This window comes from Carya illinoinensis, chromosome 1, assembly GCF_018687715.1.
Source record: "Carya illinoinensis cultivar Pawnee chromosome 1, C.illinoinensisPawnee_v1, whole genome shotgun sequence".
Classification (NCBI taxonomy): domain Eukaryota; kingdom Viridiplantae; phylum Streptophyta; class Magnoliopsida; order Fagales; family Juglandaceae; genus Carya; species Carya illinoinensis.
In genome coordinates this window covers 18,806,094-18,830,896 of record NC_056752.1, presented here as the reverse complement: position 1 = coordinate 18,830,896, position 24,803 = coordinate 18,806,094, and the positions used below count along the sequence as shown (strand labels likewise).

The following is a 24,803-nucleotide window of genomic DNA, read 5'->3' as shown; positions in this document are numbered from 1 at the left end:
TTTCATGGATTTGATGAATAGAGTATTTCGACCTTATCTGGATTCCTTTGTGGTAGTATTCATTGATGATATTCTGATTTATTCCCGAGATGTTGAAGAGCATGTGTATCATCTTCGTCTGGTACTTGGGAAATTGAGAGAACACCAGTTGTACGCCAAGCTCAGCAAGTGTGAATTCTGGTTGGAAGAAGTTAAATTTCTTGGGCATGTGATTTCCCGAGACGGAGTGGCTATTGATCCTAGTAAGGTAGAAGCCATTTTGTCATGGCAGCGCCCGACTACAGTGCGCGAGATCCAGAGTTTCTTGGGACTTTCTGGATATTACCGAAGATTTGTGGAGGGATTTGCTCGCCTATCCGAACCTCTCACAGCTTTGACTCGGAAGAATACAGAATTTGTTTGGTCAGATAAGTGTGAGAGAAGCTTCCAAGAATTAAAGAACAGGTTGACGACGGCACCAGTGTTAGCACTCCCAGAACCGCATAAGCCATTCATAGTCTTCAATGATGCGTCTAAGTTTGGTTTGGGTTGTGTCCTTATGCAGGAAGGACGGGTTGTTGCCTATGCATCTCGTCAGCTAAAGGACCATGAGAAGAATTATCCGACGCACGATTTAGAATTGGCTGTGATTGTATTTGCTCTCAAGATCTGGCGGCACTTCTTGTATGGGGAAGCTTGCGAGGTATTTACTGATCACAAGAGCTTGAAGCATTTGTTTTCCCAGAAAAATCTGAACATGAGGCAGAGGCGATGGCTAGAGCTAATCAGTGACTATCAGTTTGAGATCAAGTACCATCCGGGGAAGGCTAATATAGTTGCTGATGCTTTGAGCCGAAAGTCGCACTTGGAAGATGAAGCCGAGCTGTCAGAATTGGATTCGTTGCTTTGTGGGATGAGAAGGCTCCTTATTGAGAGTTCGCAGCAAGAAGAGATTTTATCTTCAGTTCTTGATATTCGGGTAACTGATTTTGAAGAATTGAAGACTCTTCAAAGGAAGGATCCGAAGCTGCTGAATATCAGAAAAAGAGTCAGACAATCTCGAGGGCCGTTGCATTATAGCATGGATAAAGATGGGATACTTCGGTTCCGAGATTGCAGAGTGGTCCCTAAAGATTCAGAATTCAAAGAGCGGATCATGGCAGAATCTCATGTGGCCCCTTATTCAGTTCATCCCGGTAGTACAAAGATGTATTGGGACTTGAAGAAAAATTACTGGTGGGATGGAATGAAGAAGGATATTGCCTTATATGTTGAGAAATGCCACACATTCCGTCAAGTGAAGGCCGAGCATCAAAGACCTGCAGGTATGCTCCAACCCCTCCCTATTCCTGAGTGGAAATGGGATGACATCACGATGGACTTTGTAGTGGGTTTGCCGAGAACGCCTAGTGGGAAAAATTCTGTTTGGGTGATTGTTAACCGGTTAACGAAGAGTGCTCATTTCCTGCCTGTTAATAACACCGATTCCTTGGGTAAGTTGACCCGCTTGTATGTCAAGGAGATAGTGCGGCTGCACGGCATACCAAAGAGTATAGTGTCGGATCGAGACCCGAGGTTCACGTCACAGTTCTGGAAGAGTTTGCAGGCAGCTTTGGGTACTAAGTTGAAGTTCAGTACTGCATATCACCTGCAGACAGACGGCCAATCAGAGCGCACCATTCAGACTCTTGAAGACATGTTGCGAGCGTGTGTCATGGAATTTCAAGGGAGTTGGGAAAACCATTTGCCGCTCATCGAGTTTGCATATAATAATAGCTTCCATGCGACCATTCAGATGGCTCCCTATGAAGCTCTTTATGGGAGAAAGTGCAGGTCGCCCTTGTGTTGGGATGAAGTCGGGGAAAGTAAGATTATTGGACCCGAAATAATTCAAGAGATGCAAAGCCAAGTCCGGATCATCAGAGATATAATGGCGGCAGCTCAGAGTCGCCAGAAAAGTTAAGCTGATACCAGGAGGAGAGAGTTATCTTTTGAAGTTGGTGATTGGGTTTACCTTAAAGTCTCTCCCATGAGAGGTGTTAAGCGTTTTGGTAAGAAGAGGAAGTTGGATCCGAGGTATGTCGGCCCTTTTCAAATTCTGGAGAAGGTAGGGTCCGTCGCCTATAGAGTTGCTTTGCCAGAATATTTTGGGGATATTCATGATGTCTTGCACGTATCATCCCTGAAGAAGAGCTTTGGACAGCAAGAGCCACGCTTCGTCGACCCAGAGGGTATTCAGTTGCAACCGGATCTCACTTATGAAGTTGTTCCATCACAGATCATAGATTGGAAGGAGCAACAGTTGAGGTCCAAGATGATACCTTTGGTCAAGGTGGCGTGGGGAGATCCGTTAGCTCGAGACTTCTCTTGGGAGTGAGTAGCAGACATGAGGGAGCAGTACCCATACTTGTTTGAATAATGAAGGTATGTATCTTAATTTTGCTCACAGGTGGTTTATGTGTTTTTATGTGGCTTGTTTTAAGTTGGTGGTTGATCTTGCAAATTTCGAGGACGAAATTTGTTTTTAAGGGGGGGAGGATGTGATGACCCGCTTTTGCATGTATTTTCACTGAAGGGTTGTTTTTATTTTAATTAATATATTAGTTTATTTATTTTAATTTATTGCGTTTAAAATTGGTTTTTAATTTATTTGAAGTGGTGTTTAATTTCTTTTACTCGTTTTATGGTTTTTAATCTCGTTTCGGCGGATTTGTTTTGTTTTCCCTGAGTGAGGATTGGACCTCATTTCTCTTTTTTTTCCTTTTTCCTTTTTCCCTTTTTCTCTTTTCTTTTTCTTCTTTCTTTTTCTTTTTCTTTTTTCTTTCTTTTCTTTTTCTTCTTCCTTCCTCTCCCGTGCGTTCCGCGACCCTCTCTCTCTCCTCTCCCACGCCGTAAGCAGCTCAACCCCTCGACCCACCGCCGTCTCGCCACCGTGCGGCACACCACCCCCACCGGTCGAAGCCCCTCCCTCCGGCGCACCACCCCACCGAACCTCAGCCCCATCCGGCCAGCCGTTTGGCCGGAAAACGCCCTTGAAGCCCTACGAATTTTGCCCCGATCCGCCGCCGTCGCTCCACCTCCGGCCACCACCTCTTCACCACTTCATCACCGGTCCCTTGCCGTCCTAACCCACCCATTTCCGGCCTCTAATAGCCACCGGAACAGCTCCCACGAGCTAGCTTTCCATTTTGGGAAATCCGGCCTTCCTCCACCGTTTTCGCCGCCACCCACGGCCAACCACCACTTCCAATAGCTTCATAATCATCCTTAGACCATTCCCTATCAATCCCAAGCCTTGGTTTGTCCCCGTTCAAAAGTGGGTATTTTACAACCCATGGCCACAGTGAATTTTCACTGTTACGTTGCTTTCCTGCCGCCGTTTGCAACGCCGAGTGTTTTCTAAAAATACCATATAGCGTTGTAAGTATTTTCCAAACCCTATTTTCAGATTTAAATATATATTGCTCATTCAATTATTTTATCTGCTGGTTGGTTGATTTCGGACTGAGACCGAGGAGTTCGGGGGTCGGATGGATGGAGGACGGAGTTGCTTGTTTTATTGATTTATGTTGGTTGATTATTTTTGTGCTTTGATATGGCATTTACATGGTGCATGCACGTGTGTTTTTGTTTAATTGAGAAAAGCCTGTTTTATTGGCGTAAGTGGACTTACGGGTGCGTGTGTATCACGACCCCAAGCCGGGATGGGGTATTATCTCGGTGGAGCTCCTCTGGTCACTCAGGAGCAGAATAAACTGAGTGATGTCCCCTGGGTTGTTGCTAGGCGACGACGGGAGCGGGGGTTAGGGGATGCTTGGCTACGAACGCGCCGAGCTCGGAACCGGGCATCGCTCTATGCACCGACTCCGTGGCCCTTCGCTGGCGAGGGCTAGAGGATGCTTGGCTACGAATGCGCGGGGCGCGGAACTGGGCATCGCTCGTTAGGTGTCACATGCGTGTGTGTAACCCGCGGTGTGGCACTGGAGCCAGGGTGTGCGGATGACCCCTAGGGGAGGTCATGGTGCATACGGGTAAATTGGATAATGTTTTGAGATGGATATAGGCCAAATGTGACTTTTGGCGTGGTTTTTGGAAAGGATTTGTTTTTGGGCCAAATGGGATTTTTGGCGTGCGTGGAAAAATATGTTTTATGGGTTTTGCGCATTGGCATCACTTCATGCATATTGTTTGAGTTCTATATGTTTTTATCTGGTGGTGTTTGGATTTTTTTACCTGCGGTACCATTTTTGGTTCCGTAGATTTTGGTGCAGGATTCGAGGAGGAGGAGGCTGAGCCCGAGGATGCGGCTCCGCCAGAGTTTTGATGTCGAAGTTATGCTTTATAGTTTGATTTAAAACTATATTTGTGTTTTGTAATATTTTATTTATGTATGTTTTAAACAGCTTGTCTTATATTAAAAAAAAATTCTGGTACTTAGTTATATGACTTTCGTTATCCGCTGCGTTTCCTTTTGCACATTTGTTGCTCTTACACACACTTGGCACTCGTCTTAGGGTGGTGACCCGTGTTGTCATCATCCGGACGTCTCGATTTCCCCGTGTCCGTGCGTGGGGATTTGGGGGCGTCACAGAGCAGGTTAGTACTATCATTCAGAGTAATACACTACCTAAATACAAGGACCCTGGAGCACCTACAATTGCTTGTGTGATAGGAAATTCAAAAATTGGTCACGCTTTGTTGGATCTTGGTTCAAGTGTCAATTTATTGCCTTACATTGTGTATGAACAGCTTGGTTTAGGTGAACTGAAATCCACACCTATCATTTTGCAACTTGCTGATAGATCTATAAAAATGCCTAGGGGTATAGTTGAGGATGTTTTAGTTCAAGTTGATAAATTTTACTATCCTGTGGATTTTGTGGTGCTTGATATGAACTTGTCAAATCCATTTACTTTTCAAGCTCTTGTAATTCTTGGTAGACCATTTCTTGCTACATCTAATGCATTAATTAATTGTAGAAGTGGAATTTTGAAATTGAGTTTTGGAAACATGACATTGGAGCTGAATATCTTTAATAGTTGCAGGCAACCTCAGGATTTAGAAGAAGTTAAGGAAGTTAATTTGCTGGAAAATATCCTTGATGAGGATTTTCACTTGAATCTTCCTTCTACTGATTTGCATTTGTCATTAGAAAGTGTGCTAAGTGATGTAAATATACTTGATGATACTTCTAATGTTTCTTTCGCAGGAAACGGGCATGGGGTGTCTTGGCAACCAATGTTTGCAGAGTCGCCACCTTGGGTAGCACCCATAAAACCATCTTCAGATGACAGACACCATCTCATTGGAGCACTCAGGACACTCGAAAATTCAAATCTGAGGTTGAATAATTTTTTTTATGATGACCTTCACTTGTTTAAATATTGCTCTGACCAAATGTTTCGAAGATGTTTAGCCAACAAACACATCCAAAGTAAGATTTTTGATCCTGGTAAGTTAAGGTCTCGATGGAGTGGGCCTTATGTGGTACAAACTGTTTTTCCTCATTGTGCTATAGAGATAATGAATCCTCTCAATGGTAACATTTTTAAGGTTAATGGTCAAAGGCTCAAGCCTTTTATTTCTAACTTTGTACCTGAGGAATCTACTCTACATTTGCTTGATCCTAATTGATGGTTCTTGATCTATCCATTTCTTTTCATTGTCTTCTTTTGTTCTTTAGTTTTTATCTTTTATTTTGGCTGCATTCCTTTCAAAGCTATCCAGGTCTTCCTTTTCCTCTTTCCTTCAGTTTTTCTTTGAATTTTCGGTTCTTCTTTTAGTTGTTTTGCCCCTTAACTACTCTCTTTGTATAAATTCTTTCGTTTCTCTTGCATCATTGAGGACAATGCTACAATCTAGTTGGAGGGTGGAAGAGAATTTATTTCTTTGTTTGCATGCCTTAGACATATTTTGGTCCACTTAAAAAAAAAAAAAAAAAAAAAAAAAAAAAAAAAAAAAAAGGATTTGTTGAGGTCATGGAATGTAGTGCAAATAAGAGTATATGTCAAAAGAGGGATTTATCCATTTTATTTAGTTGTTAAACCAAGGGAAAGCTGTTAAAAGTTTTGCTAAAACACACACAACACATACTCGGAAGGCCTAGAAAGACTACATTGAGTCATTGTTGGTTGATTTACACTTCAATTGTTTGAGACTCTAATGAATCATATCGGCTGACTTGTGAAAGTGTGGGTAAGCGCACATTCATAGGTCCGATTACCCCACTAGGAAATCTAAAAACATAAAAAAAACAAAAATTACATTTGTGTAGTGGAAAATGCTGCCTATTACCGGGGTCCTTACAAAAAAAAAAAAAAAAGTAGGCGCCTTCCAAAGTGTAATAGCGTGAAAGCCGCCACTACAATTGTTTTGAATTAGAGTAAGACCATGTGGTTTTCTCAGATTGGTTGTTGTGATTGAAACTGTTAATGTCTCTTGGTAGTCAATCTTGGAATTCTAACCCCATTTCCATGCACTTGAAAGAAAACAAGCTTTGTTACATGTAATTCCCTTGGTTGATTAACTAAATTGTGTATAAATCTCTTAGTTGATACAAAATTCAGATTAATCTATCTCCAGTGTTCTTAAACTCAACAAGTCTATTTCATGGTATGTGATTCTCGAACTTCTTTTGAAATTGTAGTTGGAAATCTCACCTTTGCACGAATTCATTCACTTTATTTGCTAGAGTCTAGCAAAAAGCTAGTTGGGGGGTGTGATAAAGGGTTAGAATTGCATAATTAAGTTGTTTAAATGAGTGATTTATTTTGTCAAATAAGGATTGAACACTTAATTATACATCAAATTCTAATATTGAATGTCAAATTAATTGATGTCAATATTTTTGCACATCAAAGTCTCATATTTGACTTTGAAATACTTAAACTATAATATCATTTCATTTATATATTGTAGGGCATTTATGGAAGGAAAGAAAGAATCGGACCTATGAGAAAATAGAGAAATTGATTATGGTTTTATGGAATCTCATCTAATAGAGATCAAATGCAACATCATTCGGATCACACCAACTCACACATGCAGAAAGAAGATCATTTGGACAGCAACCACTCACTCGGGCACCACATGGACAGCAGCCACTCACACCAGCTCACACAAGCTGCTACAGCAGGAGAATAGAACTTACACATGTAGCAACAAACCCACTCGGGCAGCACGTTACAGTAGACTCACACATGCAGAAAAGTGCAAGGACAGCAGCCTTCGGACAACACTCATTCAAAATGCACACATGCAGAAAACATGGGACCAGCTCACACATGCAGACCAGCAGAGCATTCGGATTCACACATGCAGGAACACAACACGTTGCAGAAAAAAAGAGCAGCCACTCACACCAGCTCACACACGCTGTACACATGCAGAAAAGTGACACCCACTCACACACGCTGTACAGTAGCAGAAAGACACAGCCGGACTCACACATGCACACATGCAGACCAAACTCACATGGGATCACGCATAGACAGACGACTTTTGGCATGGAAGACAGCTGAACGTGCAGCAGCAGGAGATCTTTGACTCTTTACTTTTCAACTTGTTTTTATGCGGCTGTTTTTGTTTTTGGCTGGCACATATATTCTCCTTCTCATTAGAGACGTGGAGAGTTGAGAAGCTAGAGTTGTTACTTTTTTTTCTTTTGTTTCAGACGCTGGGCAGCCAGTTTAATTTTCTTGCTGTTTCTTTTGGTTTTTCGTTCAGCTACAACTTTTATTTTCTCTTCTTTTTCGTTTTCAGTTTTCTTTCTTTTCTTCTCATTTAAGAGAAGCGGCTGGTTTATTGTCTTTCACACTTTATTTTTTTGCATTTTCCGTTGGAGACGCTAGCAGTTTTCTGGTTTTGTTTTCATTCATCTTCCAGCTTTTCGTTTAGATTTCTTTCTTTCTTTTTTCGTTGAGATCTTCGTTCATAGCAGTAGGTAGTCTTGAAATTTATTTCTTTTCTTCTCGTTTCAGAGAGGCGGCTGGTATTTAGTTTATTTTGCACTCTGTTTTTCGTTTGGACGGACACAGCAGCAGAGCTTTTATGGTTTCCTTTCTTTTCGTCTAGTAGAAAGCAGCTGGTTTTGGCTGTTACTCTCACTTTCTTTTTCGTTTGAGATAGTAGGCGGCTGGGATTTATTTTTGTTCTTTGAGTTTTCATTCTTAGTGTTGCTCTTTCGTTTAAGACCTCAGTCGGCAGAGTTTTAATTTCTTTTTTTTTTTTTTCATTTCTTTCCAGTATTGATTCGGCAGTTGTGTTTTCCAGACTGTTATTTTCTTTTTCTTATTATCATTCGACTTGTTTTATTTACCCTTCTGTATTTTATTTTTAATATAGCAACTCGTAATGTTAGGATTCATCATTTGTAGATATTTTGCTAATTTAGAAATGATAGGCTAGATTTTGAACTTGGGATTCAATGAGTAACCTATGACTGATTTGGAGTGGCTTTTCTTCAATGTTATGTGATTTCAATGATTAACTTGGTGGATGATATTTCAGTTTACATTTAGAAAGGATCGAAGTTCTTTGTTCTTGGTTTAGATTAGTTGTAGACGTAAATGCACAATTAATACTTGAACAAGTAACAAGACTTTGATGGTTTTCTTTCACCTTTTTTTTACAATTGTTATATAATCTGTCAAGTAGTTTTATTAGGCCAAGAATTGTTGTTCATTGCTATATTATCCGACCATGACTTCTAGGAATAGGATCATGGTTGAGAGAATGTGAAAAGAGAAGTAAATCCATCTCCAAATCAGTGGGTGAAAATTGTATCCCAAGTGTTTGTTTTATTGTTTCTTACAAGTTTAAATCATTCGCTACACATTTTCTCTAAACTTCCTAGTTTTGGTAATTTCAGAAACATAGATTCACATTTATTTTCATCTTTCATAATCGATACATTTTTTTACACAAAGGAAATCTCATGAACGCTTTGATAACTCTTTGTCCCTGTGGAATACGATCCTGGACTCATCCTTGTATTACTTTGACAGCTTCTACGCTTGAAAGACAAATTATAAGCTGATCACAAAATAACATGAATTGAAATGAGATATTTCTAATAGCGCAAAATAACAATGATTGTAGCATGACGTCAACTAGCACAAAATTACTATTTTACCTCTCTATATGTGGATAGATGACCATTTTGCCTTCAATTTAAGGATTTCACATATTAACTCCAAAAACTCACCAAAATTTTTATTTTTCATGTAAATTTTGTCCTAAATCTAAATATTGAACCTGAAAAACTTAAAACGCATCACAAAAATGAGAACTATGCTTAGGCCGAAACATACTATGACTAAAATTCCTGATTTTTATTGCAATTATTTCATACTCCAACTTTCATGCTAAACCAAATTTATGCAACACATAAAAATAACATCCTATGTTTTAAAATCATGCTAAGACATTAAAACACACTTATCATGAAAACTAACAATTTCTTACACCAATAAATATGCCAAAACATCAAGTTTTTTTACCAAAAGAACAACCCTTGATATTCTTGGTCTAACACTCTTCAAATCAACTCCAATAACTCTAAAGTTCAGAAACATACTCTTAACATGTTTATAACCCAATCCTAAGGAATAACATGCTTGGACAAACAAATCAAAGACTACAAAAATCACAAAACATCACCCAATACAATCGGCTTGCATACTAACTTCAAAACCAAGTACCACATGCTTTGATTTGAGATCAAACCACAAGATCCAAGTATCTCATGAAGTAAAACATCAAGAAATAAAATCATATACCTCAAATTCAAGTTCTAAACTTGATCTAAGCATTAAACTTAAGATCACATGGCAAAACTTTCATTAAAATACAAAACATACCATGACCCTCAAGTTTATGCCCTAACCCAACTTTAGCATGCATAAAAATTCATTTAATCAAGATCAAAATAATAAATCTTCAAAATAACTTCCTAACGTATAGATAAAAGTTTTAAGATCAACATATGTCAATATCAAAACCACAAGATCATGCTTTCATAACAAAAGCTAAAAACTTTTTCAAAATAGAAGTTTTTTTTACACCTTCAGTTTCCAACTTTCTAAAATCATGCAAAACTATTAGTAAAACTCTAAACATACAACAAATCCAAATCAAACTTGCGTGTTAATATGTTAAATCTAAACCATAAACAAATTGGACCAATATCTTGCCAAAAACCTCATAATATAAACCAAATATTTACACAATATCCAAACTATCTCCCAATCTGACCTTTGTATGCTTAAACAAACTTTTTACTAATAAAACCTACATGAAAAAGCATACAAAATACTTCAAGGGAAACTAGACTCATATAATAACAATTGTTTTCAGGTACTTTAATGATGATCTACTTACAAAGGCTTCAAACAAATCAAGCATCAATGGCTAGAAAAACTGTCTGAAGTCTCCTTTAGAGTTCTCTCCAAGAAACCAAAGTAAAAGTGACAAAAGCATGAAGAACAAGCCATGGAAAACGTATGTAGGGCTAGAGAGCTGAGAGGAGATGTGAGAGTGACCACTTGATGGTGGTTATGTTTGCCAAACCCATGGGCTAAATAGTTGGCAACAACACATAGTTTTCAGCCTTGGAAGCTATCTTGTGATGGGGAGTGGTGAGATGGTTGATAGCCCTCCTATCAGCTAATATTTGGGCTGATAAAGGCAGTCAAAGTACACTCATTGTAATGGAGAAACTTCCTCAAGAAGCATTGTAACAGCCTACCAGAAATGCAAGGGTTGAATTTCTTTAGGAATCTCGTGAAAGCATCAAAGTTTTAACGAATCAACTTAATTGTATAGGTTTTAGTTGGTCTGCATAGTCAATTGTAACCACTCACTATATTTCAGAAGTGTAACTTTATTTATTGAGGTACCTAGAAGTGTTAGAATGGAAATCGTTTTGCGCCATTAGTTTCGTTTGAATATTTAGGGTTTTATGGTACAATAAACTCATTTTCAGTTTTTGGACGAAATATTTGTTCGAAAACGTGTTTTGATTATTTTGAGGACTTTGGAGTTGAATTTTAATAAAATATTTGAACCCCAAGGTTAGTATGTATATTAAGAATTTTGCAGTGTAAAGTTTAATTTCACTTTTTCTTGAGTGAATAATAACCTCGATAGTAGCACAAAGTGCAGTGTTTTTAAAATCATAATGTAGAATGTCCAAATTAGGTGAGAGAAGTTTTATTTAGACAATTGGAAAGATCTTAGCCACACTTAGTGAATAGTATTTGACACTTGGCACCAATGAGATGAAAATGTGAAGGAAATCAAGCATTACGATCGTGCCAACTAAGCAAAACACCATTCCATCCAATCATCCAATTTGTGCCAAACAAAAGAGAGTTTGAACCCTAGTGAAACCCTGAATATTTGGAATCCAATTGAAATCCCAAAATCTTGATTGAAATAAAAACCCTAAATGGTTTCCCCAAACCCCAAATTTGCTTCCAAACCCTAAATGGACCCGATTTTAGCTTAGTGTTTAATCACTTGATTAAATCACTTCCAAAGGCTATTAACCAATAAAATTCATGTTATGAAATTATTATTCAATCATTTAAACTTTGGAAATTTCATTGGGCCAAGAAAAGTTAGATTTGAGTTTAATAGCAATCCAAACCTTAGCCAAACCCTCTTTAAACCCCAAATTGAGACCTACTCAATTAAGACCCACGAAATTTGGCCACCTTCGCAAGGCTTGTGGAGGAATTTTCTCCCCATGAGTTGTACTTGATGCGAAGGTCAAAGTCACCTCACTCACCAAGTCTCACACGGTAGCTCTAGGTAGAAATACCATGGGCTGGTTTTGCCCATTGTTTTGGGTTGACACAACCACCACTCAAGGTCATTCACAGCCCTATCATCACCCCTCAATTGTGACAGAAGGCTTCTAGTCTATTTCCCTTTCATTTTATCCATTTCCAACACTTTCCTTGAATAGAAACCTAAAAGTTCTCTCGGATAGTTTTTCTAAGTCACTTTGCACACCCTTTTTGATGTTTTTTTAGGTATTATCTCATGAAGTTCGCTTCACAAGAGTGTTTCTATTTGAGTATCGCTTCTATGGATATATTTGTTCTTGATTTTCATGGTGCCATTGGATCGGTCAAAAGTTGTTGTGAGCTCGAAAAGGCCACCCTGAGCGGTAAACTGGATAGTGCTTGTTATTTTGGTGTGTTTGAACAAGCTACTGAAATGATCTTGGTCTGATATTTTTATAGAGTATAGTTAACATGTTTATATGAAATTCTAATGAGGATTCGTTGCATTTTATAAGCTTTGATGAAATATTTTCATAGATCTAAAGAGTTGAAAACTGGAAGGAGTAAAATAGTTTTTGTTTTGTGAAAGCTTGGATCATTTGTGATAATATCATGCTCCAATGGCTTTGATGTTTTTATATGATGAACCTGAGTCTTTTATATACATGTTAGGATTTTGGTGTTGGTTTTAAAGATATGATTTTGTATGCATGAAGAGACTCGGTTAGGTCACATATTTGTGGTTTCAGGTGTATGGATGTTTTGATGCAAATATGGCCATGTGATCTTGAGTTTAATGCTTGTATATACTTTAGGACATATTTTTAAACCATGTAATGTTTTTATTTAATGATTTTTTTCATGGTATGTTTAAGATAAAGTCGGTTGATCAAAACCAAACTTTGAGAAAAACTATTTTTGGTGAAGTGTTGAAGTTGAGTACTTTTGGATGAATTTTGTGACTTTTAGTGATTTTTACTTGATGATTCAAATGATGATATTTCTTATGAGTATGTTAGGAATATCTTGAAAGTTTATCTTTAAAATTTCAGAGTTCATGGAAATGTTTTAAAAAGAGGCAAAACTTAGAGAATTGAAGGTCATGTTTTAGTTGAATCTTGGAGCTTTGTTTTAAAAAGGTTTTTTGTGATTTTTGTAAAGTGAGTTTAGTTGTTGATCATGGATGATTTTACACATAGGATGTGATCATCCATGTTGCAATATTTTAGTTTTAAGCATTAGGAATGAGATTGATAGAATTGCACAAAAATCGAAGTGTTTTTGCCTTCGAAGGTTTCGGCCTTAGTGTGTTTGTGAAAGTGGTGATGTGTTTTAAATTTTTCTAATTAGATATTTAGATTTAAAGAAAATTTTCTGTGAGGTATGTAAATTTTGGTGAGTTTAGGAGTTTGGATGCAAAATCCTTAAGTATTTTCATATTTCTAAGTTATTAGTAATAAAGTTCTAACGTTTAAAAATCCTTACTTATAGTTTCTTGTGTTCCGTGCTTTCTCCGTGACGTGACAATCACTGTAAGTTAACTTCTAACTTACAGTCAGATTACTATACATGTGTGATGGGTGAGTGAATTACTATTTATGTACTTCTATTATCCTATATTCCATGCTATGCCATATCAGTACATGTATGACTGTTACGCATATTAAATTCTGCCATGACATATTTATTTGTCACAATTTATACTCTGTTTGAAATATTTGTTTGTTAAACTATATATTCTATCATGTAATGTTATTTGTTATAAGGTTTTTCATGTCACGTAATGTTTATTTGTTATAAGTTATGCCATGTCATGTAATTTTTGTTTGTTACATGTTATGTCATGTTAGATGCTGTATGTCTATTTCATGTCACGTCATGTCTAGATTACATTTTGTGTATCATGGCCCTAAATACTAGGAATATCCTAGTAGAACTCCTTTGTTTATACTGGAGTGTCTAAACTAGTGTGAAATTCTTTGGGTTGACATGGTAATGATCAATAGGTTTCAAATGTAGCCTAATTAACTGGTCATTAGCTCAAAGTCAGGCACTAAAGCCAATGGTGCTGCCATAATTTCAATTTTATTTTATACGTCCTCGTGCAGATCCAGATACCTAACATAGGATACGTACATTACATGTTCCGCAACAGGTGCAAATACCTATGAACTGGCACGTATGTTAATGTACTCACAGCTAGTACAAATACCTGTGTTGTGATACAATAATGAGTTGGGCCACACAACTCAAGGGGACCCATGTAGCACTCACATTTTTCTTTTTATAATCATGCTTAATTGTTAAATAAGATTTAAAATTCATATATTTCACGTTTATACTCATGTTTTTTAACGTTCAGTTTAGTTCATGTTCAATTTCAATTCGTTAATGTTCAATTCAAGTTCAATTCATATTCAATTCACGTTCAGTTTTATGTCTTGTTTAGTTCACGTCATTTCAGTTCTTCTCATGCAGTACACGTCTTGTTAAATGTTAAGTCACATCAAGCTTATTTATGATCATCTATACATTATGCTTTTAGTGTCATCTAAGCATCTTTAACCTATATGTTATGTTATCTATTAACTTGATGAGATTTATACTCAAACTTCATCGTAGTAGTCCCAACTATCATTCCCCTCAGAATAGTAGATCATGTTAGTATTAGGAGACACGACAGATGATTGACTGAAGGTGGTCGACTAGATAGCGATGGCACAACATGGAGCCCATCGCTTCGATGCTCCATTTCATCAATAGTATATGGCGTCTTTGACCGAGTTGAGGGAGCTACTCGATGGATTAGCCTAGTAGGCACCTTAGTTTTACATGTACTTAGGGAGCTTTGTCTCCAGTACTATTTATGTTATAGAATTGTTGAATAAGTACTATAATATTTTGGATATCAGTTATCATGTGAATTTCATAAAGTCTACTTATGTTTGTGGGATACATTACTTCTTGTACATAATATTGCTCAAAGAAAAAAAAATTTTATCCATTGCGAATATTGCATATTGCTAGATGCATGCTAGGTGCATTGCATCATTAATTGTCATGAACAGTGGCAGGTAACCTTGTGTTGCATGTCTCAAGCTGAATTTGGTGGTGTAACAAGTATTACATAGGTGGAGCTTTTTAGTGGGCCTTAATGAGCCTAAACCAATTGGGCCTCATTTTGAGTTTCAAGAGGGTTTGGTTTGAAGTTTAGGTTTCTAACAAGTCCAAAACCAATTTTTCTTGGCCCAATGAAATTACTAAGGTATAAGAGAATGAATGAGGGCGTAAGGACATGAATTTGAGTGGTTAATAGCATTAAGAAGTGACTTAATCATGTAATTAAACACTAAGCTAAATCGGTCATATTTAAGGTTTGAGAAACCATTTAGGGTTTCGACTTCCATAAGGTTTTTGGGGCTTCAATTGGATCTCAAATATTTGGAGTTCACTAGGGTCGAAACCTTCTTTGGTTTGGCACAAAAATGATTGGTTGGATGGAATAGGGTATGGCTTAGTTGGCATGATCACAATACTTGATTTTTCCTTCACATTTCCATCTTGTGGTTCCTCATGATGCCAAGTGTTCTCAACTATTCACCAAATATTGTTAAGATCTTGCCGAGTGTCTAAATAAAACTTTTCTAGACAAATTTGGACATTCTCCACTATGATATGAAATCAACTGGACTGCATACCATATGGCACTATCGCATATGCTACTATTCACTCACAAAAAAGACGAAATTAAACATTGCACTATAAAATCCTAAATAATCATACGAAACTTAAAGTACTTTTCATTTTATAAAATTCAATTTCGAAGTGTCTTGAATAAATAGAAATGTGTTTTTGAACAATTATCATCCAGAAAACAAAAATTGTTTTGTTGCGCCAGAAATTCCGAAATATTCATTTGAGACTAATCGTGCAAAACGTTTCTCAACCTCACATTCCTAATGTCACTAACTGCTCATTTTTCTCTCGATTGGTCACGAGTCCCATCTACTCGTTTTAAATATTGAAGTGTGTAAGCGGGTGATTTTTAAATGGGACCCAATGTTTTAAAGCCTTCGAAATGTTTTAAAAGTCTGAAATTATTTTAAAAAGGGGTATTTTTGATATTATTGAACCAAGTCTAATTTTAAGTCAATCCTTTTATAATTGAAGCCCCGAAAATAATATAGGTAGAAAATTATTTTATTTAAATTATTTTATTTCTTTAAGAATATTATGTGATATTCATTATTTTATTTTATGTTAAAAACTCTATTATTTAGATGGATTTATTTCTCTTAGAAATATTTAGAGCACTTCATTATTTTATTTTATAATGAAAATATTACTTTAGGATTTATAAGACAAAGTTTGAATTTTAATTTAGTCCCGTTGTATTTTATCTCACCTACATATTATTTAGTTATTTATTCTAAGTGTTTAAATCCCTACCCCTTGATCAAATTAGGAACCCTAGGATGAAGAGCCTAGATTAAAATCCTAGACCCCTCATTTTCCTTCTTGCTTTTCTATCTCCCTTACCCAATAGTTGTTGCCCCCCTCCCCCCCCCCCCCCCTTTCCCCGATTCCTCTTCACCTCTTGCACACCCGCTACGACCTAGCCCAGTCGCCACCTCAGTATTGTCAACATCACCACCCCACCTCCGACCGTCTCTCTCTCTCTCTCTTTGCAGTTGTGCTAAAACCCAATCCATTTCTCTCTCCTAAATTCCTCTCCCCTTCTCCTTGACGCCACCTCATGGCTAGCCCCTCGCCACATCCCAACAACCACCTAATGGCTCAACCCCTCACTGGCATCCACCTCTTTACCCCAATCACTTTTCACCCACACGGATCTCGCTCCTTCTAGAAGCCTGTAGCCCTCTCTCTCTCCTTCGTGTTCCCAGTGCTACTATGCCTTCCCAAGGCCACCACAGGTCAGCATGAGCCTCATCCCAGGTCTAGCACCATCTCCATCCAATGACCCCTACCCCCGTGCCTTTTCCTCTCCTTCCCTATTTCTCTTGACCCATGGCCTTAACCCCTTCCCATGCTACCGTGAACCACCACCTCAAGGTGTGGGGGATCTCGGACAACCATGAAGGACAAAACCTTTCCACTTCCTATTGTCACCACAAAGCACTCCAAGCCCTAGCTTCAACCCCAAATAGCCCCTATTTTAAGGTCATGATAGTGACCACTGCGCCTCAACTGACCCTCTTTGCACTGCTAGATCATGGCAGGCATCAAGCAACGTAGTGATGTCAGCCCCTCACTGTGGTACAATTTCTATCCCTTTTATATTAAGAATTATACTGTTGCGAAGTTGATTTTGGATTGGTGTTGTGAATGGTGTGTTGTGTTGTGATCAGTGATCAGAGTTTTGATTATGTGAAGGTTTGTCGTAGAACGTGTGCTATGATATTTTAGTTTGAAGTGTTGGGACAATTATGTAGTGGTGATTATGTAAGACGAAGGGTTAGGCACTGTGTTGATGTGATTTGATTGTGGAGTGTGAAGTTGTAGCGTGGTTGTGTAGTTTGTGAGGTGTGTTTTGTGGCACTGTTGTGATGCCCCGAATCCCACATGCAGAAATGTGGGAATCGTGACATCGGAATGCTGACAACACAAGTCACATACCCCAACGATAAGTGCTCAAAGTGTGTGCAACATGCAGAAAGGGTACAACAAAAGTCGTAGCAGAAAATTAAAAGTTAGTCCACTAAGTACCAGAATTTTAAATACATATTTCTCAAAATAAAAATGCCTTCAAAAGTTATACAGTAATCCGGTAAAAATATAATACAAACCAAAATACATAACAAAAGTAGAAAACAAATCCCAAAACAGGAAAAGCATCCCCAGGTCACTCCTCCGGTGGAGATGATCCCTCAGACTCAATGTCCACATCTATATCAAAATCCATGATTTCATAAAACGGAACCGTAGGGTTCAAATACCACGTGAGATTATGAGTTTTAGCAAGTAACTAACCAAACAACTCAAGATATAAAAATACATTAATGCAACCAACATATATGCGTGCACATGCTAAAACATGCATGAGATCAAACACCATCATTTTCCTTGAAAATGACCATTTTCCCAATGCACACCAAAAATCCCATTTTATCCAAAATACGCCAATAAGTATCATCTGTCATTTTCCTAGAAAATGGCCCAAACATAAACCCACCATTTTCCAAGAAAATGATACTCATATCCATTTAATCGTAAACCTTTATTTTCTAGGAAAATGGCTCAACCTATCCATTTATCGATCACTGAAGATGGGAATCGTAGGAGGGACTCTACCACCATCCCTACTACTAGCACTGTAGGCGAGAATCATAGGTGGGACTTGCCACCATCCCTACCGCATGCACCATAGGTGGGAATCACAGGCAGGACTCTACCACCATCCCTACTGTGTGCACCGCAGGCGGGACTTACCACCATCCATGCTTACCACCATACCTATGTCCTACACCATAGGTGAGAATCACAGGTGGGACTCTACCACCATCCCTGCTTACCACCATCTGTGACGCCCCCAAATCCCACATACGGACACGTGGAAATTGAGACGTCGGGATGATAACAACACGGGTCACCACCCTATCGCCAAGTGCCAAGTGTGTGTACATGCAACAAGTGTGCAAAGAAAAAACACGCAGTGGATAACAAAAGTCTTATAATTAAGTACCAGAATTTTTCTTTGTTTAATACAAACCTGATTAAAACATACATAATAAAATATTACAAGCCACAAATATTGTTTTAACACCAAACTACAAGGCATGAAACTCCAAATCAATACTCTAGCGGAACTGCCTCCTTGGGCTCAGCCTCTTCCTCCTCGACCTCTGCATCAAAATCTACGGTACCAAAATGGTGCCGTAGGTAAGTAAAGATCCAAACATCACAAGATAAAAACATATTAAACTCAACAATATGCATGAAAGAATGCCAAATGCACATATCCCATAAAACCACATTTTTCCCACGCACGCCAAAAAATCCCATTTGGCCCCAAAAAAACATATTACTTTCCAACTCACGCCAAAAGTCTCATTTGACCAAATCCAACTCAATTCAATAACCAATTAATCTGAATGCACCATGACCTCCCCTAGGGGTCATCCGCACACCCTGGCTCCCATCGTCACACCACGAGTAACGACCATGCATGTGATTTCGTAACGAGCGATGCCCAGTTCCGCGCCCAGCGCATACATAGCCAAGCATCCTCTAGCCCTCGCCAGCAAAGGGCCACGAAGTCGGTACGAGAGCGTTACCATCCCGCCCGCTCCCGTTGTCGCCCAGCAACAACCCAGGGGACGTCACTCAGTATATTAAGCTCCCGAGTGATGATCCACCGAGATAATACCCCATCTCGGCTTGGGGTCGTGATACACACGCACTTGAAAATCTGTTTACACAAATAACATCGGTTTTTCTCAATTTAATAAATGCAAATGAATGCATCATGCAATGCACACCTCAAGATACAAATCATCCAACCAAATCACAAAATCAACAATAACAAACAACTCCGTCCTCAATCCATCCGGCCCCCGACTCCTCGGACTCAGTCTGGAATTAACCAACCAGTCAAATACTTTATTGTAAGAGCAATAATATATTTAAATCTAAAATAGAGTTTGGAAAATACTTACAGCGCTATAAGATAATTTTTGAAGGATCACGACGTTGCAAACGGCGGAGAAAAAACAACGTAACAGTGTAAAGTACACTGTGGCCATGGGTTGTAAAATACTCACTTTTGAACGGGGACAAACCAAGACTTGTAATTGATAGGGAATGGCCTAGAGATGTTTATGAAGTTAATGGAAGTGAGTTTTGGCCGTGGGTGGCGGTGGAAGCCGAAAAAGGGCAAATCGGAGTTGAGCTCGTGGGAGCTGCTTCGGCAACAGATCGGGGCCAGAAATGGGTGGGTTAGGACGGCAAGAGGTAGGTGATGAAGTGGTGAAAAGATGGTGGCCGGAGGTGGAGCGACGGTGGTGGAAATGTACAAAAACCGTGCGGCTTAGATGGGCTCTCGGCGGCAAACGGTGGCTCAGATGGAGGTGAAACTTGGTGGGGTGGTTCACTGGCCGGAGGGGGAAGTTTTTGGGTGGGTGGTGTTGGCCACGTCGTTGGCGAGCGGCGGTGCTGGGCGGCACAAGTTGGACGGCGATAGTGAGAAGAGAGAGAGAGCACGTCGCACGGAAAAAGGAATGGGAAGAAGAAAGAAAAAGAAGAAAAAAGAAAAGAAGGAAAGGAAAAAGAAAATGAAAAGAGAAAAAGAAAAAGAGAAGAAAAAGAAAAGATGAGGAAAAGAAATGAAGTCCAATCCTCACCTCCAGAGTCTAAAAACTGATCCGACGAAAACAAATATAAAAACTATAAAACGACTAAAATAAATCCAATTAAAATACAATAATTTAAAATAAAAGAACTAATATATTAATTAAATTAAAATACTCCTTCAGTGAAAATACATGTAAAAACGGGGTATCACACCATCCCTATAGTTCCTTTTCCTTTCTGTCATTCCTTTCAATCCATTCAAATACACACATGCCCAAAATCCTTTTTCAACATGAAAAGTTTTCATCTCTAAAACATGAAAATGCATGAACATAATGATGAATGTCATGACACCAAACATAACATATAAAAACCCAAACATAATCCAATTCCACAAACCATCCCATCCTCCAATCCAACGCAAACTCCATACTCCTCGTACACAAGGTCTAGCATAACCAAACAGACTACAGAAAATATGTTAGTGTAAAAATATATTTAAATCTCAAGAAATTATTTGAAAAATTACTTACAATGATGAAAAGGTAAACTCTGGAAGATTAAGGGCGTGCAATATCACAGGTGATGTCGAAAGTGGCAGAGCTGTTGTTTTAAGGGGGCTGGATGTGGGTTCAAAATAGGAGAAATCAAAGGGGAGCTACAGGACGCTTGGGTTGGCCATGGAGGGGCTTACGGAGGTCGGCGGAGTTGATAGTGGTGGTTGGTGGCCGTGGGTGGCGGTGTCGGTGACAGTTGGAGGCCAAAATGTACAAATCGGAAATGGAGATAGAGGGGCTTCAAAGGGGATCGGGGCTAAGGATGGGTTGGTTAGGTAGCTGGAGGGTTGTCAGTAATGTGGTGAAAAGATTGTGGAGAATGGTGGAGGCACGACTGTGTTGGTGCCCTTAGGTGCCACAGCTTGAAGCCATGCATGGAGGAGATTGGCTGCACAAGAGGGGCTGAAAATGGAGGGGGTAGTTGCTAGTTGGTGGGGAAGAGAAAGGGAGGAGCGGTGATGAAGAATGGGGCTTGCTGGTGGAGAGAAAAAATGCACAAGGGTGAAGAGGAGGGACATCGTGCACGGGAAGAAGAAGCAAGGGAAAATAAAAAGAAAGAAGAAAAAGAAAGAAGAAAGAGAAAAGGGAAAAAGAAAAAGGAATGGATAGAAATGAGATCCAGTCTTTTTAACTCGGGGTCTCAAAATTGATTTAACAAAAAGAATTTCAAAATGGAAATTTAAATAAAATAATTTAAATGTAGTGACTAAATAAAATAAAATAATAAAATAATTTTGAATAAAGAGAAATTTAAAAAATGAACAATATTTAATAACAAGAAAATGCATTAAATGAAATTTCATAGTTAAAAGTCATAAAATAATACTGCGTAAATCATCTAAAATTTAGAACAAGAAACCCCATAGTCTTAATTAATTAAATAATTATTTAATTAAAATACACGTAAATACGAGATATCACAGATGTAGTTGAAGTGTTTGGCATTACTATGCAATAGTATTATGGCCGTAAGTAGTGTGAAGTGATGGAGTGTTGTGTCGTGTGATGTAGTGGGCGATGTGGCAATATGTTGTGAAGTGATGGGACTATGTGTGGAGTTGTGATGTGATGGTTTTGTGCACAGTGAGGTGATCACTATGCAATTTGCGTAGTGGCCGGGTGCCATGTGATGTGATGAGATCATTGTATAGTTTGGAGTTAAGAATTGTGTAAGGTGATTAGATGCAGTGTAGTCATGACGTGGCTGTATGTCATCGGGGTCGAGCGAAGTGTCAGGATAATTTTGTAGTTGGATGGGTTGGGTGAAATGCTACATTAGTTGGATGTCGATGTCAGGGTGTATGAAGCTTGTTTACACAAATGGGAGTTTTAGTGGATTATATGTTGATCTTAGGTGATAAAAGTATGAGGTACACGTGTAAACTGGTTGTACACATGTGCCGTGCAAATTTGCCATATGTAATGGGTAATCTATCCTAAGTATGAGTACACGATGTTCAAGTCTCAAGGTTGGCTTAAAGTTGTGTATTAGGCATGGTTTAGATTAGAATGAAGTGTTGGCTAGGATTGGGATGTATGACTTGGTTAGTTCAAGTCACACATCAAGATAGGTGGCTTGGTAGTAAAAGAATGATGGAGGCAACTGTGTGTCTTAACCTAAAGTAAATCAAGGAGGTTCACTTGTGGGGTAAGAACATGAAGTGGGTGGTTATGTGTTGGAAAGGTGAACTCAAGTGGGTCACAAGTTACAATCTCGAGAATTAGGAAACGTGATAAAGGAAACATAGAAGATGGAAATTGATGGAAGAGTATGTCTGGATGAAGGAAGCCCAAGTTGGAAGTAGTTTATGTATTTTCTAAGTTTAAGGTACTTATGTACTCGAGGAAAGGAATAATGTGAGGTTATGTATGCACGTAGGTTGACATCTGACATGTACACAAATGGACTACATGAAATGAAAATAGCATGACGTAATATTTGTGGTAATTATATATAGTACCCAAAGTAATATTTGTATGCATGTGAATGGATGTTATATGTAGTAGTTATTGTCCTTATTTTCCACGAAATGAAATGTTAAGGTTTATGCTCAATGTTTTTAAATGATATTTAAAGTGATGCAATGAAAGTGTGTTTTTAGCTGACGCTATGAAAGGGATTTTAAATGAGTCTATAAAATAGATTTTAAATGATGTCATGAACTAATGTTTTAAAGGATGATGGTTAAGCTTATGCTTTTAAATGATGTTTATGAAATGAATGGACTATTGACTAAAATGAATGAAAATGAAAGGACTAAAATGACTGAATAAATGAAAGCAAATGAATATTTTAATGTACGAAAATATATAACGGCCATGACTGACTGAATGAATGGGTACCAAAGGACTGCGCAAATTGCAATGATGGGTAAGTAGTACTGGTAGTGCACCTAGTGCTACCCTCTGACTGAAAGGGATTCCCAACCTGTGGCAATGTACGGAATCCGGGTCCAAAAGATTGTTAACCCTAACATACAAAGAGTAACAGTGTGTACCGGCCAAATTAAAGTGAAAACAGTTAAAGCGAATGTTATGTGATTATTTAGCTCTTTGTGAATGAATGTACAAGGTATGAGAATGTTTTATGAAAGGAAACATTTTTAAAGAAAACCCTCACCTTTTAATGTTTTTGACTGTATGAACTAATGCTTATTGAGTATTCGACTCACTTTAATTTTTATGTATGTCCCTCCCCCTCTCACAAACAAAGTGGGGAAGAAGCAGCAGGATAGACATGGCTCAAGGGAAGAGTGACTAAAGCCTAGGTGGGTTTTTATGAACCGTAGGAAAGGGTATTTTTGTAAAAGGCCTTTTTATTTAATTTTATGATTTTCGCTGCAACTCTCTTTTAACTTATAGAGTAGATTTTATTTTAAACTTAGAACTCTTTCATACCTTGGGAATGAAAAAAGAAGAGTTTTAAAAGGGTTAGAAATTCCCATCTTCTTTTCAAAAATTATTTTCTAAAAGTCACACCACAAGGACGGGCATTACATCTAAATACCTCAAATAAATAAAATCATATTTCTGCCAACAAAGTGGGTAAGAAGCTGACTATGCTGACAAATTTAAACCTACAAGCTTGCTCAATTGTGGAACCATTTCAAGACTTTCACAACATTTCTAAAAGTTAAAGAAATTCAACCATTGAATTTCTAACGGACTATTACAAACACTTTGTAGAAATTCAGGTAGACACATCCCAACGCAATGTGGAAAATGCCTTTGTTCTGGGTACATTCTCACTTTAGAGACAAAGTGATTTTTATTCTTTCTGGCTAACTTCATATATACACAACCTTGCTATGGGATTTCTATTTCTGAATTCCAAAATTTGCTCATATTGCCCAAATTTCCACAATATGTCTAGATTTTATTGCCTTTCTCTTTTGGAGAAAAGCTAGAGGCCGGACGGGTATGAAAATCATTTTCACACTAAGCCAATAATAACGTGCCTTTTAGAAACTTCATGAAAATATCAAATAGAGCCGCATACACCCAAACCCCTATATAAACTCTAAATGTCTCCCCCTCCCCCAATCCCTTTGTTACCCGATTCTCCCAAGCCACCCCCTTTCTCTCCCAGTGATACCACACCACGAAGCTAGAGGAATGCCGATGACAAACACAGTTCCTGCTCCCACGACGACGACAAACACCGTTTCAGCATTCATATGTATTTTCTCTGCATTTTATCCTCTAAGTTAAGGGTTTTATTCTCTCATATTTTTTGGTTTTATTCTCTAGGTTTAGGGTTTTGTTCTCTCAATTTCTGGTTTTATTCTCTTCATTTTCATTTTCTTCATTCACTCATGGCATTCATGCTGGAAGTCGAAAATTGAAATGTTGTGTGGATGAAATTGGGACAATCAGAGAGAGAGAGGGAGTCGATATTGATTAAAAAAATGATTTCGGATAAAATGAAATGTTGTATTTAGTTTCCTTACCACATAGCGATGTGATTCTGAATAAACAACACAAAAATAAATAGAGCTTAGGTGAGCTAATTGTAAAAGTTACCTGTGCCTGTGGATAGGAGTTCCCTTGGAGGTTAAATATATATGTAATGATGAGATTCCTTTGAGGTTAGAATATATGCAATTAGGTAGTCAGGACAGGAGTTTCCTTTGTCCTTTTGTGTTTACTAACAAATGAATTGGAG

General features: G+C 38.3%; 1 protein-coding gene across 1 annotated transcript in view; it reads left to right on the top strand.

Annotated features, from left to right (window-relative positions):
* The window catches only part of LOC122316294, a gene marked incomplete at its 3' end in the record, with an annotated part of 63,164 nt that overhangs the window by 5,161 nt on the left and 33,200 nt on the right, over window positions 1-24,803 (top strand). The window contains exon 2 of the mRNA XM_043132844.1: window positions 4,920-5,086. Within this exon, the coding sequence (XP_042988778.1) occupies window positions 4,920-5,086 (167 nt within the window). The remainder of the gene's footprint in view (window positions 1-4,919; window positions 5,087-24,803) is intronic.